Source organism: Onychostoma macrolepis, chromosome 15 (assembly GCF_012432095.1).
Source record: "Onychostoma macrolepis isolate SWU-2019 chromosome 15, ASM1243209v1, whole genome shotgun sequence".
Classification (NCBI taxonomy): Eukaryota; Metazoa; Chordata; class Actinopteri; order Cypriniformes; family Cyprinidae; genus Onychostoma; species Onychostoma macrolepis.
In genome coordinates, this window is record NC_081169.1 from 25,757,692 (window position 1) to 25,775,650 (window position 17,959).

Below are 17,959 nucleotides of genomic sequence, written 5' to 3' on the forward strand. Positions count from 1 at the left end.
GGTTGACTGAACAATTAGTGCCATCTAATGAAAATGGTCTTCATTTACTCATCCTGTTGTTCCAAATCTTTTGATGTTGTTTTTGTGCAACAAAATACTAGACATGTTTTTAAGAAATGTATGAAACCAACATAGACACTAACATTTCTATATAGCACTTTCATCTCAGATGTCATTGAATCTCATACATTTTTAAGTGTACAAGTACTTTTTAAGTTTCACTGTGCATACTATTTCATATTTAAATGTTCTTATAAATCTTTTTTTTTTTTGTTGTGAAAGATAACGCTTTGTCTTGCTTTTTTCTATACAGGTGTACAGGAAGGAGAATTTCCCAGACCTAATTCAGTATGGGGAAAAAAACAAAAAACAAAAAAAACATGGAGTTGCGTGATGGTATGCAGCCATGTATATATAGAGTATATATATATATATATATATATATAGTGCAATGTTTACAACAAGTCTCTGTGGGTAAGCAGTTATTATGTAATCATTTATTTGGCTTGAATGCAAGTAAATTGCCTTTTTATCAGTTTGCATTTTTTCCCCCAAACATATTGCAGTCCCATTTTGGTGTTGCTCATAAAGCGCTTTGAAAAAGCAAGTAAATGAAGGCAACATATTTTACATTTCAGATTTTATCGGTATTTCCCAACACACATTATCATGAAGCTTTTTAATGCCCTGCAGCCACTTAATCTTTATTTCATTCAGACTGGTGACAGAACATACATTTGTCATACTGCATTGTAAAACAATCATAAATACCTCCCCTTACACAAAGCCATTGTGTTTAATATTATCATGGGTTTATAACCCCTTCACGTGGGATTTTATCACTAAGCCTGCTAAGTATTTGATCATAAATGTGTACGTGTGTGAGTAATAAAACGTTTGGAAATGTGCAGAGAACAGCATTGTTCTAATGGATGTGCAAATTCTGCCTCGGAGGGATAGAAACCACATCACGTTACCATCCAATTTGTGTTCCACTCACCAATTACTTTCATGCTCGGCTTCCCCCCATCTCAGACCGAAAGGAGATTATCTGTATTGCGTCTGAACGCTGCGGTTCCTAATTAAAAAACACAAACGAGAGGCATGTATGCTGATAACACAACTGTGAAAATAAATATGGTCAATGTATAGGTCCCTACGACAATATTTACACATTATGCAATTGTTTTTCTTTGCAGGAAACTAAATATTGATGTCAAAAAATTTGACCCTCTGCAAATATGATGTTTGCTGATAATGTTAAACTCTCAACAGTGTGATGTATCAGTATTAGTGGTTTCTGTCATCTGTGTTCGGTTTTGCTAGGTCAGGAATGGAACATGAAATATGACTCAAAATTGGTTGATGTTTATAGCATGTGAATATGTATTCAATTCATATTCATTAATATTTAGGTGATGCCAGCGAAGGGATTCATGTTAAAACCTTTGTTTAGATACAGTTTTTAGCTGCTGTTAGCATTGTAGCATTTGCTTGTTGGTGAATCGTGTTTTTGAATGATCACAGATTTTTAAAAATGTCCATATATTTTTTGGGGACACCGTATACAATTTTACAATTTAATATGGTCATATAATCTTTCATGTTAATAAAGGTAAACTGGATTGGAAGACTGAGACTAGACTCGGCTCAGCACTACCCAGACATAATTAATTACAGAAGTAAAGGTGGAGTTGGAGGATGGATGCCAGAGGAGTTGTCTAAGGAGTAAGGTATGCAGACAGTCTAAGGATTTATGAGTTTATGCACAGTATTTTGCATGCACAGTGTGTGTGGATGCAGTTTTAGCTGCAATTAACATTTTAGCATCCCAGAAGGGAGTGAATGTCATGATTTAAGTCATACTGTTAGAAGGAAAGTCTGATTCACAGTAAGCACTGTATTATGAAGCATTTAGTGATATTTAGCATATAGAGTTTATCTATAATACCTAAAGTCTTTATTTTTATCTGCAACTGTGTTGCAATACGTTATAAAAGAACCAAAACAAATATGAACAAAATTGACAAAATGTTTTGTGAGAGACAAAAATTTAAATGTTTTTGATGCATTAAAAGAATATTTTTGAAACAATTAATAATTTATATATATATATATATATATATATATATATATATATATATATATATATAATAAGCATTTTTAATATATTTTCATGGCTGGTAAGAAATATGACTTTTTTATTCATTGCCACTGAGTGCTGTTTGAAATGTTTAACATGAGAACATGTTGAGATCATCAGAAGATAATCTCCTGACAACCTGCTGTTGTCTTTTTTGAGAGTGTAAGACTGTAATTGTTGCAGTGGAGCTACTGATGTAACCCTGATCTTGATCTTGGATTAGCATCCCTGCTGCAAATACAAGCTAAGATCCATGCATCTGTGAAATGCTATAGAAATACATACTCCACCCATCTGGCCCCATTTCTCGCTTTTTCTATGCACTGAATATTAAATTTTTCATTGTAGAGCTATTAACGTGCATTCTTGTATTGCATATACACTTTGAAGACATCTGTTAAATGCATATTTTAAACGATTAGTTTACACACGCAGCACATTTCTAAGAGCTAGTTGCACACACCAGGTAGCATCTCTCTACTTCTTCCCATCAATTAATGAAGATGGATTTATGCAATCTATTCCCTGACACCAGAACCAGAACAAGCCAACCCATCCCCTGTGTGGTGTCATCCTCCTCTTCTCCTCCTCCTTTGCTCTTCTGTTCCTTCGCCCTGTATTTCCCTCCCTCCGATGGATCAGGCCGCTCCGGTGCGCCACCAGACCAAAAAGCGAAAAGGGCAAGAAATTTGTCACCTTCCCCAACAAGACCCTCACCAGACAAAAGAACAACGGCATTAATCATCTGACATTTCAATATCGTATTACCCTTTCTGCTGAAAATCAAGGGGGTCATTAAACTGGTAAAAGGAGACGGGGTGCAGATCAATAGAACAAGCCTCGAACAGAACCTTGAGCTTTACTGCCGTCTGCAGATTCACAGCTGCTGTCAGTAGGTATGATAGGAGACAGCCTTAACTAATTACCTCTACGTGAAGGGCATGAAGTGGTGTTCAAATGCATTGATGGCGGCAGTGAAGAGAACACTTAATCAGCAGGCAATGAATATAAACAGGCAGAGACCACCAGAGGGGAGCCCCTTGTTTGTGAGAGCCGCTGGTTTTGTCTGTAAAAACAACATTCAGAGGTGAATTGCGTACAGTATGTCGAAATGCTTTAGACAAGGGTAGCGTTTGAGAATGTGCCCTCCAAATGTTTTCACGTTCTGTTTTTGGTTCGAGGCAAAGGGAAAGTTTTTCTTCAAAGATGAATTAAAAGTAGCGACAGGCTAATAGCGAGAGATGCCTCAGTCGTTTCTCTTTGCTTTCACAAGCCTCTCCTGGCCGTTCACCCGTGTCTTCATCATTCATCAGGCTGCAATCGCTGTGTGTCTGTTCAGCAGGTCATTTAACTACAAAAACATGCCAATTTAGCCTGTTTGTGTGTTTGCGGACATCTTCAAACGCTGTTTGGACATGGTCAATCATCGTGGTGTTTCAGCTTGGTAATTGTCAGAGCTCAGGTCTGTGACTGTGGAGCTCATAACAAAACAAAGTGATTAAAGAGTTTAGTTTTTTGAATGAATTGGATGTTGTGGCTTCGTTTCATTTGAAAGTTTTTTGGGTTTTTTTAGATAAAAAACATTCTTCTACCTTAAAGGGTAACTCCACCCATAAATGAAAGTTCTCTCATACTTACTTTCTTCAGATAAACACAAATGAAGATTTTTACCACAAAGATTTTACACTTTTCACTATAATTTGATTTTACACAATAAACCAATGCTTTTGGTCAACTGTCACACATGGGTTTATGAGTTCTCATTTGATGTCAAGTTTCATAACACGCTTCACACTTGGCCAGAAGCGATGCTTGTATCATCTGAAGAGTAAAAATCATATGCATCCGGGGCAGTATGAGGGTAAACAATGAGACAGTTTTCATTTTTGGGTGGAGTATCTCTTTAACTTACTATGCAAAGATAGTCACTAGTTGGTAACATTTGATAAAAAAAAAAACACTTTTCCCTGAAATGTTGAAAAACTTTGGTCCTATGTTTGTTTAAGCATCCTCACCAACAGGAGACCTGTTTTTGCATTTACATTTAGTGAAGGTTGTAGCTTAGAAATTGCTTCACTTTTAACGCTAGCAATAATGATTGTGCTGGAGAGATGGATTAATCAATGAACAAGCAAATGCATGAAGAATTGTAACTGTGCAACTCCTCTTTTGAGATGAAATGCTTCCATGATTTTTTTTTTTTGCAAATTAATGTAATAGAAAGGTTCAGTCTGAAACCGTTACCATGTGGCATTGCAGGTCTGTAAGGAATCATGCCATTTATCTTCTTGGCATGTCATTCTTTTTAATCATTGGTTTATAGAGACATCTTGATGCATAATTCATCCATTCATATTCTTTTAAGATAGAGCAGAACGTCTTTGTCAGCAACTGTTGATTGCTTCACACATTTACTTCTAGTCGTTCGCCTTCGATTTGGCTCGTTCCAGCGCTTTTGGCAGAGAGATAGTTGCATAAATTTGACTGAGCATCTTCCTGACTATGCGATGGAGCCTTATAATGTAATTGGTGAAAACTAATAATAAAGTTGATGAAAAACTGTCCGTGACTCATTGGCTGATGGGACGGGTGAGGTTACGTCAGCCTGTGAGATGTGCAGGACCGACTGCGGGAAGGAGAGGTGAAGTTCGTCCAGGTTAATTGTAAGGTCTGAGCACGGATGGAGTGAGTTCTGCTGAGCTGAGCACAGGAAGGACTTATTAAAATGGAGTTATTAAAAAAAAAAAATCTGCAGTTTGGTAGCTGTGAGACTCCTGTGAGGACCAGCACGACAGCTGAGAGAAAGACGATTGGAGAAAAGTCGGGCATCGGTTTAATTGAATTCGACAAATTCGTCCACAAAGTTCTGAGAAATTTTCCAGGGTGATGAGCTGTTGTTATTTTAAGTTCTCATCTTATCAGGAAACACATGCTGTAGAAGGAAAAGAATGTGATGGAAGAAGGGAGGGAAAAGAAAGAAAATGGAATGAGATGAAGGACTGGGGGAAAGGTATGACGGAATTAAAGAAGGAACACTCTAAAAAGAAATAAATTCATGGTTGCAAGTTAAAAATTCTAAATGATTGATTTCATTAAATCTTTTATGGTGCAAACATTAATTTGATAAATTCTAGTAAAATAAGCTGTTCACTTTGAATGAATAGTTAACCCAAAAATGAAAATTTTTATCCATCCAGGATGTAGATGAGTTTGTTTCTTCATCAAAACAGACTTGGAGAAAATTAACATTATATCACTTTCTCACCAATGGATCCTCTGCAGTGAATGGGTGCCGTCAGAATGAGAGTCCAAACAGCTGATAATTATTATTATTTTTTAATCACAATAATCTACAAGTAATCCACACCACTCTATTCTGAAAGCTGTGTGTTTATGATTAACACACATAATGGATTACTTGTGATGTTTTTTTCAGCTGTTTGGACTGTCATTCTGACGGCACCCATTCACTGAAGAGCGTCCATTGGTGATCAATTGAGTATTGCTAAATTTCTTAGGAGACAAAGAAAGAAAATGAATTCACTCCACAAATCCAAATCCCGTCATCTCTTCTCCAGAGAAGATGTTATAAATGAAATGGAGTGATCCGGGTGAATGAGGGTGGTGGGTGAGCAGGTGGGATTGATCTACACGGGTCTCAGTGGGCAGCAGCAGACAGGAGGATGGCTTTCCTGACAGCATACAGCTGTTACTCTTAATTGCCTCCCGTTATGCGTGTGGGGTTAATTAAACCAGTTTGGGTGAAAAATAAGACATGAATTTCTTAACAAAGGATATTAGGTTAAACCCTACACATCGCCACAGCAGAAAACGCTGAATGTTTGCCTGTATTAGCTCAGAATTTAGCGTCTCATTTAACTAGCGAGCGCTCATTAGCGCCGCAACAATGCTAGATTGGATGGTTTGTTCATTTCATTTTTGATCGCCTCCATTTATGTTCTAAAAACAAAAAGCTTGCATTTTCTAGTCGAGCACATGCTGTTTTCAAATAAATGAGCCATTTTCGTTCTCAGCCTGAGTTTGGTGAAGCTAACGGCTGTGTGTTTGATAGCAATGAGGAATTGACCCAGAGTCGTCAGGTACTGAAAGTCGTCTTATAATAATGAGCGCGATGTACAGTCAGTCATTTCTAGGCTACATGGATTCATAATATTAGCGGCACAGTCAGTGTCTGTGTGTGTGTACTAGCTTTAATCACCTGTGCCTCATTGTGCGCAGCATACACACCTTAGCTCATTAAAATGATGGATCGAGCCAGAGGGGAAGCTCTCGGTTGCTCCAGATTTGTTCTTGTTTAAAAGGTGTTTAATAGGGGAACACCTGTGGGGAACTGCTCTCGTTTTCTGACAGCAACCAAAACGCCTGGCAGATGCACAGGAGAAGGCATGCATTTGACATTTTACTTTCTTTATGTCCCAATATTTTTCTGTGGATTTTCAAATGGAGCTTGTAGCCTATATAGTTGTCATAGTGCGGTGGCTCTCTATAAAGGTTGTGCTGCAAACTGTACCTTCACAAAATCGACTTGTCGGCGGGTTGCCTACATGACTAATAGGCCTGATATAATGAGGCTGGTTTTGGGTTCTGATCAGACACATTTATTAAGGGACCTTTATTAGTATGTTTAAAAAAAAAAAATAGATGGGATGCAACAAATGAACTCTTTTCAGTGAAAACAATGCTTGGTGCAAATACTAAAATTCATCTAACCATGTGTAGTTTTGTAGTAAAATAAATAGGCACATAATGTTTAAAAGAAAATGCTTCCTATATCAACTGTGGTCCGTGTCAAAGGCAGTACAGTATTTTTTTTTTCACAAATTAGTGTAATGTGGCTATAACAAATAATATAGTGTTTTATGGCTAGTATAATATTTTGTAAAATTTTATGGCTAATATTAACGTACGTTTGATTTTTAAGGACATTTTTATTAGCTACTTTCCACTTGACGTCCAGTGTAAAAACCTCAGTCTCAAAACTCAAAACGATAGATTTCTATCGTCTATGATATTTGCATTTTTTTAAACTGTAATTTTATACAAGTAATTTTTAAGCAGTTAAATCCTGATAAAACTACTTTCAATTATTTTCAGTTTTGAACAGTGCAAAGAGAATGAATGAGTTGCATAGTTTATCTTGGTAATTACTTAGCATAGTCATACGCTTCTATTTACCATAAGTACTTCAAACAAACCTAATTAAATTACTATTTGGAGTTTTTAGGCACTATATAAAATGGCACAGAAGGCTCTGATGGATTGCACATTTCAATATATGAGAGCAGTGGCCAATACATAGTACAATACACAGTGCTCTATTGGGATTTTATTTATTCATATCTTTAAAGAGAACTAACCAAAATTGGATGACTTTCTTGAGGTACAGTTCTCCTTGTGGTAAGGTTAAGTTTTTTTTTTAGGGTCAGGTCTGTGTCCTAGGTGATGGGTTCAAGTGTCACAAAATGTATCAGAGTGGATTATCACAAAACAAGCAGGTCAGTTTCAGTATTTCGATTTTATTTTTTTTTCTTCATTTTTCTATGCTTTTTTTGTTTTAAGAAACAAATGCTTGCAGATGTCAAATGAATTAACACTCACATCCTCACCCCTTTTAGATCGTGACCAACGCAGCCAAGCCGGGTCCTCGGCCAGCCAATCACGAACACCCCAGATTCTCAAACCGACACCCACTTCCTGTTAAGTGCATATGTGAATCGAAAAATGTTTTCTTTTTTAATAACGAAAGTGCACAGGTGGAGCAATACTTTCGTAAACATAACATCCCTGCATTAATTCCTGTATATTTCTTTATTTAATTTTTGCAGGATGTCTAGAGCTGGAATGAGAATCTGGAAAAGACACCGAAGGTAAGGATGCAGGGATTCGTTTCCATTCATTCACTCGTTTGTAAACAGCTTATCCTTTTTTCTTTTCTCATAACCCTACATCAACAGGTTTAACAATTCCTTTTGTCGTACCGTCTGCGCTCCCCTCACGTAAGACAAAAAGGTTAATCAATAACATGGTTCAAAATAAAGTTTAGTGATTGTGCTTTTAAAACCAAAGTCAAACATAGAACAACAAACATCGACAATGACAAAAAAGAATAACAGTGCATTACAAAAAACAAAAACGAACAAACAATAACTCTCAAAATGTGGCACTTTTCCTGGGGCAGTTTAAACACTATGACAATTTACAACCAGGATGGCGGCTATAAAAAAAATTATATTAACTGGCGTAATTTTAAAATTATTCAAATAAGCCAAGGAAGACAAATTTAATGTACCACAATGGATTATAAAAGACAGTTAGATATGTTTACACGTGTATGTACATGTCAGTCAGTCCCTTTGTGCCTGGAGTTTCATTACAGTAAAAGCTGACTGACAACCTTCTCGCCAAGGTGAACAAAGCCATAATCGTTTTCAGGAGCTAACAGACGCATCATATTGCATTGGAATCAAAACAAAACTGCTTTAGCCCCTCTCAAATGCACCCTTCGTTTTTTGTTTTCTTCTGTCTTTTTTCTTCTTTAAATGCACATCGAAAATTAAGGTAAATAAATGAAGAATGGTCGGTCAGTTTTCCAAACGTGACTCTGGGTCGGTAGTTTTCAGTAAAAGATACCGCCGAGATGGTCAAACTGCGCTGAAGATGGTTGCTGAGGAACTTTAGACAGCCATATTTTTTTATCTTCAGCTCTCCACCATCTGAAAAGAAAAGATTGAAGCATTATAGCAAACATCATACAAGGAAACATCCAAAGAGCACAGCAATACCAGTGTTATTTACACTTTTATTTTTCTATATCACATTTTTTCTTTTTTCAGTTTTGTAATTTTATAATAATTTTATAATAATTTTTTTATAATAATAATAATAATAATAATAATAATAATAATAATAATAGTTTAAATGAACATTAACAACACTAGTGCTATTGACCAATCAGAATCATGTATTCCTTCCATTTTCAGGTATGTTAGAGGTGAGGACGCACCTCAAGCTCTTCCCCTCCTGTCTGGAAGGCTCCTATGGTGTTTAGCCCAACATCTGCAGGGTTTCTGCGGGCCCCCGGAGCCCCTTCACCTCGCCGCCGTCCACCAGACCCCCGAGAGGACAGTGAACTGGAGGAGCTGGGGTCTCTTTCTCCACGAGGACTGTGGACGGCTGGGAAAGATGGGCGACTATAAGGTAGGATGTCCTCTGAGCCTGAAAGAGACATGAAAATGAAAGGTAAGTGACCTTAAGTGAGCATTATTTACTATAGTATTTAACATGAGAAAACAGGACTGTAGCACAGTACCTGGGTGCTGGCGGCTCTTATGGCCTGCACCGGCATCTTGTTTGCTGCTTTTCCCTGTCCTCTGACTCTTCTGTACCTCCTGGCCCTCCCGCCGTTCCGAAGAGCTGGTCCGGGTGTCCGAGCCATCCCGGGGTCTGGATCCGCCCGAACCCGTTCGCTTGTCCTTGCCATCAGCAGAACTGGATCTGGGTGGCATGGCCCCCCGTGGGCCCTCCGGGATGGTTTTGGCCGGGTGTGTTGGAGACTTCAGCATAGCTGGAGGAGGAATCGGAGGAGGGGGGAGATCTGTGAGAAAACAAAAGGAATAGCATTTATTTTGTGTGGATGTTTGATATGCTTGACATAATAGTTCACCATCCACCTTATTTTTAACATAAGACAGGTGTGACAATTTGTAACTTGAATGTGAAGAGATATCCGCTTATAATTTTGATAATTTTGGCTGTGTTAATGCAAACAGCATAAATTTAGCCAGAAATGTATTTTTATTTTATAAAGGAATTTTCCTTTCTTAAATCTGGTACAAAATAGTAAAAAAAAAAAATAATAATAATAAAAAAAAAAAAAATTAAAAAAAATATATATATATATATATATACAGTATGTATATGTATATATATATATATATATATATATATATATATATATATATATATATTTATTTTTAAATATGAAAAGTTAAATTAAAAATTGTTAAATTAAGGACTACACTATAAAATGTCCCTATTAAAATCCATAAAATGTGCTGGTGTGTGGTGAGCGCACTGGCGCCGTTGTCCTGTGGCTGCCGTCGCATCATCCAAGTGGATGCTGCACATTGGTGGTGGTTGAGGAGAGACCCCTCCCCACATGATTGTAAAGCGCTTTGGGTGTACAGCAATACACAATAAAGCGCTATATAAATGCATCATTCATTCATTCATTCATTCAAATGGCAATGTTTAATCCCAAAATTAATATGGATAGCAGAGTGTGATTTGTATGTGTGTACTGAGAAATTTGTGTTGTATTTTTATTTTTTTTAATTTGAAACAAAAATAATAATGCATCAAAAAGGTGACATTTAAAGGGTTAAAATCCTAAAAATAAATACATTTTTGGTAGTTATGATCAGAACCATTGTTAAAAATGATGTTAATGAAATGCAGGGAAAAATAATTACTTAATGTTTTTTTTTTTTTTTTTATTGATACAGAAGGGTTATAATAATAATAATAATAACTATAATAACAATTTGTTACATTTATATAGCACTTTTCACACACCAGCTACAGGTGGAGAGGAGACAGAGCGATGAAGCCAATCAGCAGATATGGGGATTGTTAGGAGGCCATGATGGTCAGAGGCCAATGGGCAAATTTGGCCAGGATGCCGGGGTTATACCCTACTCTTTTCGAAGGACATCCTGGGATTTTTAATGACCGCAGAGAGTCAGGACCTCGGTTTAATGTCTCATCCAAAGGTTGATGCATTGCTGTAATACTAATCGCATTGGTTTGTAGCAGTTTTACCGCACTTTGTTTTTGGTCTAGTTATTTAGTGGCTAATGAATCAGAAGTCTCACTCATTTACAGAAAATAGCTTACTTCCGCGTTGCAAAATAAGGTGGATATTCACACATGCTAGTGTCCTTCAGAAGCAGACGTTCAGCTAATTGACACCAGAACTCATTTGTCTGGCACCCGGAAGGTGTCATGGAAACACAGCTGTGCTGTTGCGTCGCAACCCTCCAAACAGCTGCACGCTGGAGCTCTTTCCCACCGCAGCGCCGCTAGTCAGTCGAGAAACTGTGAATGACGGTTCATCACTGTCACTGGATGTCTCCACGCTTCCCGTGCCAGTTATTCAGGGTTGTTTACAATTGTCGTTCTTGTTAAAAAGCATCGGCTAAAAATGTCGTCCAAACGCTGTGCGTGATGGATCTCGTAAACTTGTGCCAGAGACGCTGAAACCTGATTCAATTTCAAATCAACATGCATATGAAATGACATCCCAATAGGTGCCAGAGTCACAAATACACCCGTATTACGCAAACATTGCGTCACTAGACTCTTGTTGACAAGTTTAAAAAGTGCTAAAATGGTGCTCGGGTGCTGCGTCAACATTTTTACCCGTTCAAGGTCAGAGCACACCCGACGTCTTCACCGAGCGCGTGTCTTGTTTTGTCCAGGAGAGCTTAGTGCTGCTTCATCACTGCTCTGACACTCAGCAAAATACGAGAAGGGTCAGTGGATGGTGGACGTGGATGGTTTTTATAAGCCCTGTGGTGTCTTGCGGTAGTCAGGCGGCGGATCGATGCCAGGGTGAGAGAGATGGGCCGCATTTCACAGGAGCAGAAGAGAGCTGTTAGATTTACGAGAGGGGTGGACGAGGGAGGGAGGGAGGGAGGGAGGGCTCTCTCTCTGCTTTATACAACAGCTAGCGCTGCTGTCCTTATTTGTGTGAGTAGTGCCTGCACTGCCGTGAAATTACTAGTAGCGTAAAACACGTCCTTTCTTGCTTAGATGTGTTATGAATGATTGATGTTTAGTGCTTTTTTGCACTCAAAAGTTTGGTGTCAGTAAGACTTTTTTTTTTTTTTTTAAAGATATGAATACTTTTGCTCAACAAGAATACATTGAATTAATTAAATGTGATAGTGAAGACATTTACAATGTTTTAAATTCAAGAGTTGTGCTGCAAAATGATGCTCTTTTGAACTTTCTATTCATCAAAAAATGAATAGAAAAAAAAAAAATCACAAAAATATTAAAGGGGTCATATGATGTTGCTAAAAAGAACATTATTTTGTATACTATTTTGTAATGTGTTTACGTGGTTCAAGGTTCAAAAAACATTATTTTCCACATACTGTACATTATTGTTGCTCCGCCGTTTTGAAACGCGCCGATTTTTTACAAAGCTCATCGTTCTGAGAAGCGAGGCATGCTCTGAATTGGCCAGCTATCCAGTGCGTTGTGATTGGCCGAATATATCAAGCATGTGACGGAAATGTTACGCCCCTTCCCATGTTGTGATGCTGTGTCCGGCATTTGTGATCGTAGAAACGCCAAACAAGCACTACCCAACACTGCTCAAAACTCACGTTTGAATAATCAGTAGCAAATTCTTTAAATATCGAAACGTACTTACAGGCTGTGAGTCAGAAGCACAAGACTGTCCTTGCGACATTGGAATTGCCCCACTTTATAGTGTTCACATCACAGTCATTTATGCCCCATTAATGTGTTCACATTGTAGGCTACTCTCTCCCAGGATCAGGAAATAGTCCTCCATAAAATGCGCTGCACACACTCGAATATTTGCATTGTAATGTTCTGGAACAGTGTTGTAAATATAACTTAACCACTGATTTCTAGTTGTGTACTCATTTGGAAGCCCAAACAAAGTACTTTCGCTTTCACAAGGAAGCAAGTCAATCAAGTCACCTTTATTTATACAGCGCTTTGAACAATACAGATTGTGTCAAAGCACTTAACAGTATCAAATTGGAGGATAGAGTGTCAGTAATGTATAATGATAAGATTAAACACTCAATTTTCAGTTAATGGCATTTCATTATTGAATTCAGAGATGTCATTGTTTAGCTCAGTTTAGTTTAAATAGTATCTGTTAAATCAAATTGATGATAATCGCTAGAAATTAAGTGTCCCCAACTGAGCAAGCCAACACACAGCGTCTCCACGACATGGTGGCGGCAGCAACACTACAGCGAGAATAAAAGTTACGCCTTCTTTCATTGCATATACGTTTGGGTGGTGTTATGCAAATCTTCCCACACCGTGACGTAGACATGTGGGGGCGTGTTTGAATGAGCCGTTTTAGGAGGGTGTGGCAGAGTCTAAACTTTTATAAAGAATATCTCTTTGGGTTTGAGACTTTAATCTTTGCAACTTTACAGATCATATATATGCACAAATAGCTTGTAACACTCCAAAGACAAAGGAAAACTTGAAATCGCATCATATGACCCCTTTAAGCCTCACAATTGTTTTCAACATTGATACGTATTCCTTAAGCAAATCAATATATTAGAATGATTCCTGAAGGATCATGTGACACTGAAGACTAGAATAATGATGCTGAAAATTCAGCTTTGCATCACATGAATAAATTACATTTTAAAATCTGAAAGTAGATCTTTTAAACTTTAATGCTATTAAACAATATTACTGTGTTTTTGATCTAATAAATGCAGCTTTGGTGATCAGAACATTTATTTAAAAAAACCTTTTCAACCCCAAACTTTTGACGATGTAATAAATCACCTCAAACTGCTCAATAAACACACATAATTCAAACAGTATTATATTATACATTTGTAATTTTTAAAAATTATTATTATTATTATTTCTTAATAAATATTATGACTTAATGTAGATTATCATTTTGGAATCACTAACGTTTTTTTTTTCATAAATCATTAATTATTTAATTTACTTTTAATTAATTATTCAATTAATTGATTTGATTAATTTTGGCATAATTTTAACATTTTTAAAAAAAGAAAATTCATAAATTGTTATAAATTATTTAATTTACTTTTAGATTTAATTTATAAATGTTTATATTTTTTATTTTTATTATTACTATTAATTGCTTAACATACACTATTCAAACAGGGACATAAAACCTATTTCTGCAGCCTATTTCTAAAGTTTTATTTTGCCTGGCTGCAGTGAAAAGAAACAGAACTGTTTTCAACCAACCAGCTTTGCCAAGTCTTTGGTTTTCGCGCAGAATCGGGCTAGTTACACTGTTGCTGCGGGTTACAGCAATCTCCAGTCATGGAAATTTACTCCACTTGCATATATTATTCAGTTACTTTTCAGGCGCTTTACAAATTTTCTAATTCATACTTGCTTCAAGACATTTGATAACCAAAGATATCCTTCAGCATTCCTGCAGAAAACTTTTCTTGAAATCTGAAAACAAACTTCTAATAGAAACATGCTAAAGGAGGAAACTAAGACAAAGGGAGAGAAGAACGTCTGGAAAAGACTGGCTCTTTTCTCTCCAGACAGAAGTGGAGGCAGATGAAAGGTTAACAGGGCCTTCTGGAGAGGAGTTGGAGGAGGACGAGATAATAAGCCTGGTGTCACCCAAAGCACTGAGCAAACAAGAGCAAAATTAACAGAGGCGGGGGGAGTGCGTGTTTGATGCGTGGTATTTGGGGGGTTGGTAGGCAATCTGTGTTTCAGATCATTTAGTTTTGAGTGTGTTTGTGTGAAGCGTATTCAAACGACAACCTTCTTCTTCTTTTCCGTGCGAACGCTGTATTTAACCCTCCCACACAGCGTAACTCGACGAAGGCCTATCAAATCAAATCACACATTCAACAGAAACTTGAGCTGACACAGACTGATCAATCTGGGTCTCTTCAGCGGCCAACAGCGAACAAAGACGAGAGAGAGAGGGAGCGGAGGAGATTAGAAGAGGGGGAGGAAGAGATTACAGTGAAGGGAGGGAGTGAAGGACAGATGAGAGGGGCTAGTTGATCTGATAGAGCCGACCAAGGCCTGTGTGTGTCTGATATTAAATCTTAGTGTCAACACACAAGGACAACTGACTCAATGATGAGACGCAGCAGATGAGACCGTGTGCACAAATACACACTCGCACGAATGCGAGCAGAAAGTTTGGATGCGTTTGTGAGCACTTCCTTTTGCAGTTCCACACGCATCACACACATAACGTGACCTTTCTGAAGCCTTCGGAGAGCTCTTGGGTGAAGCTTTGGCACCTGCTGCAATTTCATTAGAGACTGAAGCAGGAGTGCTCGCTTATTACACACCGTAGGTGGACGCCGCTGTCCCACTGAACTGACCTCTCCACCCCCCTCGCTTTTTATGATCCTGCTCTGTGTAGATTAAATGTTTGGAAGATGCTTGTTGTCTTATACTAGTGTGTGGGTAGTGTGTCATGGACTTTTGAATCAACTTCAACATTTTAGGTTAAATCAATATTTATATAAATGCATGACCGCCATTTTGAATGGATCACAATGGTTGTCTAAACAATGTGTTGATGTGTGAACAAAATGAATCGGTTTGTTTCAAAAAGACATCAGTGTCACACTTACAAGTTATCGGTTTCGACTAGTTTAAAATCATTCAGAGCAACATAACGCACTGAATCATTGTTCATGCATAGTCATAAGAAAAAAAAAATTATATATGAGATTGTAAATGAGATTATAATATTAAATTAAGAACTTAATATTTGAAATAAATAATAAAATAATATGAACCTAAGTATAAAGTTAATAATTTTCTGTTGAAAAAATCTATTATTATTTTCTTAAAAATATTGTAACAATGTAAATTATAATATTTATAATTTTTACATTTTAATACATTATTATAAATTGTTAAATTATCGTATGTTTACGTTTGTGTTTATTATATTATAATGTTTAATATTTTGGTAACATTTTAATGTTTAGTTAAAATTTTTCTTAAAATATAAATTATTTAATTTACTATTAAATGCATTTTACTTATAAATTATTATTATTATTGTTATTATTAATAATAATAATTAATACAAATTATTAAATATAATATGTAATATGTTGGTAACATTTTTAGGTATCGTTTTCATTTTCATAAAATAACAATTATTTAATTTACTTTTAAATGTATTTTATTTATCAATTATTATTATTATTATTAATAATAAATATGAGTACAAATTATAAAAAATATTTTAATTCATTTTGTTTTGAATTTATATTTTTGTAGTATTTTATATATTTTTATAATATATTTTTAATTATTTTCTCTTTTGTTATTTTCTCTTAAACTTTAAGTATTTAGTATTCATGATTCATGACACAAAGCAGAATTGAGTGTGGACGTACCCTCTGTGTAGGCCTCTCGGCGCTGGTAGCCTGTCTGAGCAGCTGGATGTTGTTTTTGCCTCTTTAGGGGCCTCCTCTGACCCGGGGCTGCGCTAACGTTACTGTCTGTGGACACTGGGCTGCCTGGACGGTGTCCCGCAGGGAGGTTTTGGTATTTCCGTGCTGCTGGCAAATTAGAGGACAGAGGGTTTGCTTAGTTCAGCTCTATTAAAGGCCGCAGAATTGACTACAAATTAATTTAGCCGCTGTTGGATATATAGCATTACAGTTAGTGTCTCCATTTAAAACCATTATCATTTAAATTCATGAGCAAATATTATGAGTTTTTGGTGGGAGACTTCCATATCTTCCACATTGTGGCATATCTCCAAATGAAACAGAATAATCTGTAGAAAATAATGTAGGCTGGGCTTGAGTTTGTCCATGAAAATGGATTCAGGAGTTGGTTTATACTATTAGGCCTGTTTTAATTATGCACAATAACATTAGGAACGTTTATTAAGAAAGAATATACACGTTCCAGTACCTCCAGACACTGGAAGCTGATGGTGGCCTTTCCCAGGATGCTTTGCCACTCGTAAACCAGCATATTCGGCCGCAGCTGCCACGGCCTGGGCGAAATCAGCATCGGTAAAGAAAGATCCGTCCGATGAGCTGACGGCACTGGAGCGGCCCGACGAGGCGTTGTCCTCCTCTGAAGCCGAGCCCCAGCCGTTGATCATAGACCCGGTGACAGAGCTCTCCAGGTCGCAGGTGCTGGAGGCCGGGGTCTGTTCCAGGCCCCGCAGGAGAGCCCTCTGCTGGGGCAAGTGCTGCTGGTGAGCGTGGGTGTGGAGTTGGTGGACTCGAGCGACCTCTGCATCCGTCTCGTCACCCTCTTCCTCGTCCTCTTCTTCCTCCAGCCCGTCCGTGTCCAGACCCAGGGGGCTGGATATGTAGCCATACGTGTGCGGAGGGGAGAGGGGGCGTGGTGGAGGGGGCGGGCTCACCAAGAGTCGCCTAATGGAGGATGACAGATGCCAACTGTATCAAACTGTAAATGTTTAAAAAAATAAATAAAAATAGCATTGTCAAGCTGTTGCAGATAGCGTACCTGCGCTCGTGTAGGTCAGGGTTATCCTGCAGCATGGGCTGCATCTCCTCCTGAGGGGACGGGGTGAGGGTCGCGGTGGACTGGTGACTGTAGGACACGGCAGCAGGTGAGGAAGCCGCTCCCCGTACGGGCGGCGTAGGTCCGCGCTCTAACTCCACCTCTTCCTCCTCCTCTTCTAGCTCGTCAGGTTGCAGATACATACGAGACGGCGGCAAAGGGCACTGTAGGTCTGTGTCATAACTGAAGAGAAAACCAAAAAACCTGATCACTTTGAAAAACTTAAATCACAGAAATTTTTGGAAACATCTTGCAATCTTGAGTTTCTCTTTTGTTCTCATGTATTTAATGTTAAAGACTTTTTGTAAGTTGCTGTACAAAATGTCTGACAAATGTCTTTATTATAAATTTATATATTCGTGTTATTTAAAAATATTGTTTTATTGATTTGTATTGTTTTAATTTGTATTATATTAATATTTTGTTAATTTATTTTATTAAAGTTATGTATATACATATAAGGAATATTAATAG

The 17,959-nt window shown here is 37.5% G+C and overlaps 1 protein-coding gene across 10 annotated transcripts in view; it reads right to left on the reverse strand.

Moving 5' to 3' along the window:
• Positions 1–7,660: 7,660 nt before the first annotated feature.
• The window catches only part of robo1 (roundabout, axon guidance receptor, homolog 1 (Drosophila)), a 291,617-nt gene continuing 281,318 nt past the window's right edge, over positions 7,661–17,959 (reverse strand). For 8 of the 10 annotated variants that reach the window (XM_058799334.1, XM_058799331.1, XM_058799336.1 and 5 more), the window contains 6 exons: positions 17,429–17,668; positions 16,862–17,334; positions 16,336–16,500; positions 9,474–9,758; positions 9,168–9,379; positions 7,661–8,877 (listed from right to left, as the gene is read on the reverse strand). In XM_058799334.1, coding sequence (XP_058655317.1) covers positions 8,863–8,877; positions 9,168–9,379; positions 9,474–9,758; positions 16,336–16,500; positions 16,862–17,334; positions 17,429–17,668 — 1,390 coding nt within the window. In that variant the 3' untranslated portion in view covers positions 7,661–8,862. The remainder of the gene's footprint in view (positions 8,878–9,167; positions 9,380–9,473; positions 9,759–16,335; positions 16,501–16,861; positions 17,335–17,428; positions 17,669–17,959) is intronic. The other 2 variants (XM_058799335.1, XM_058799333.1) reach the window with 1 other exon arrangement.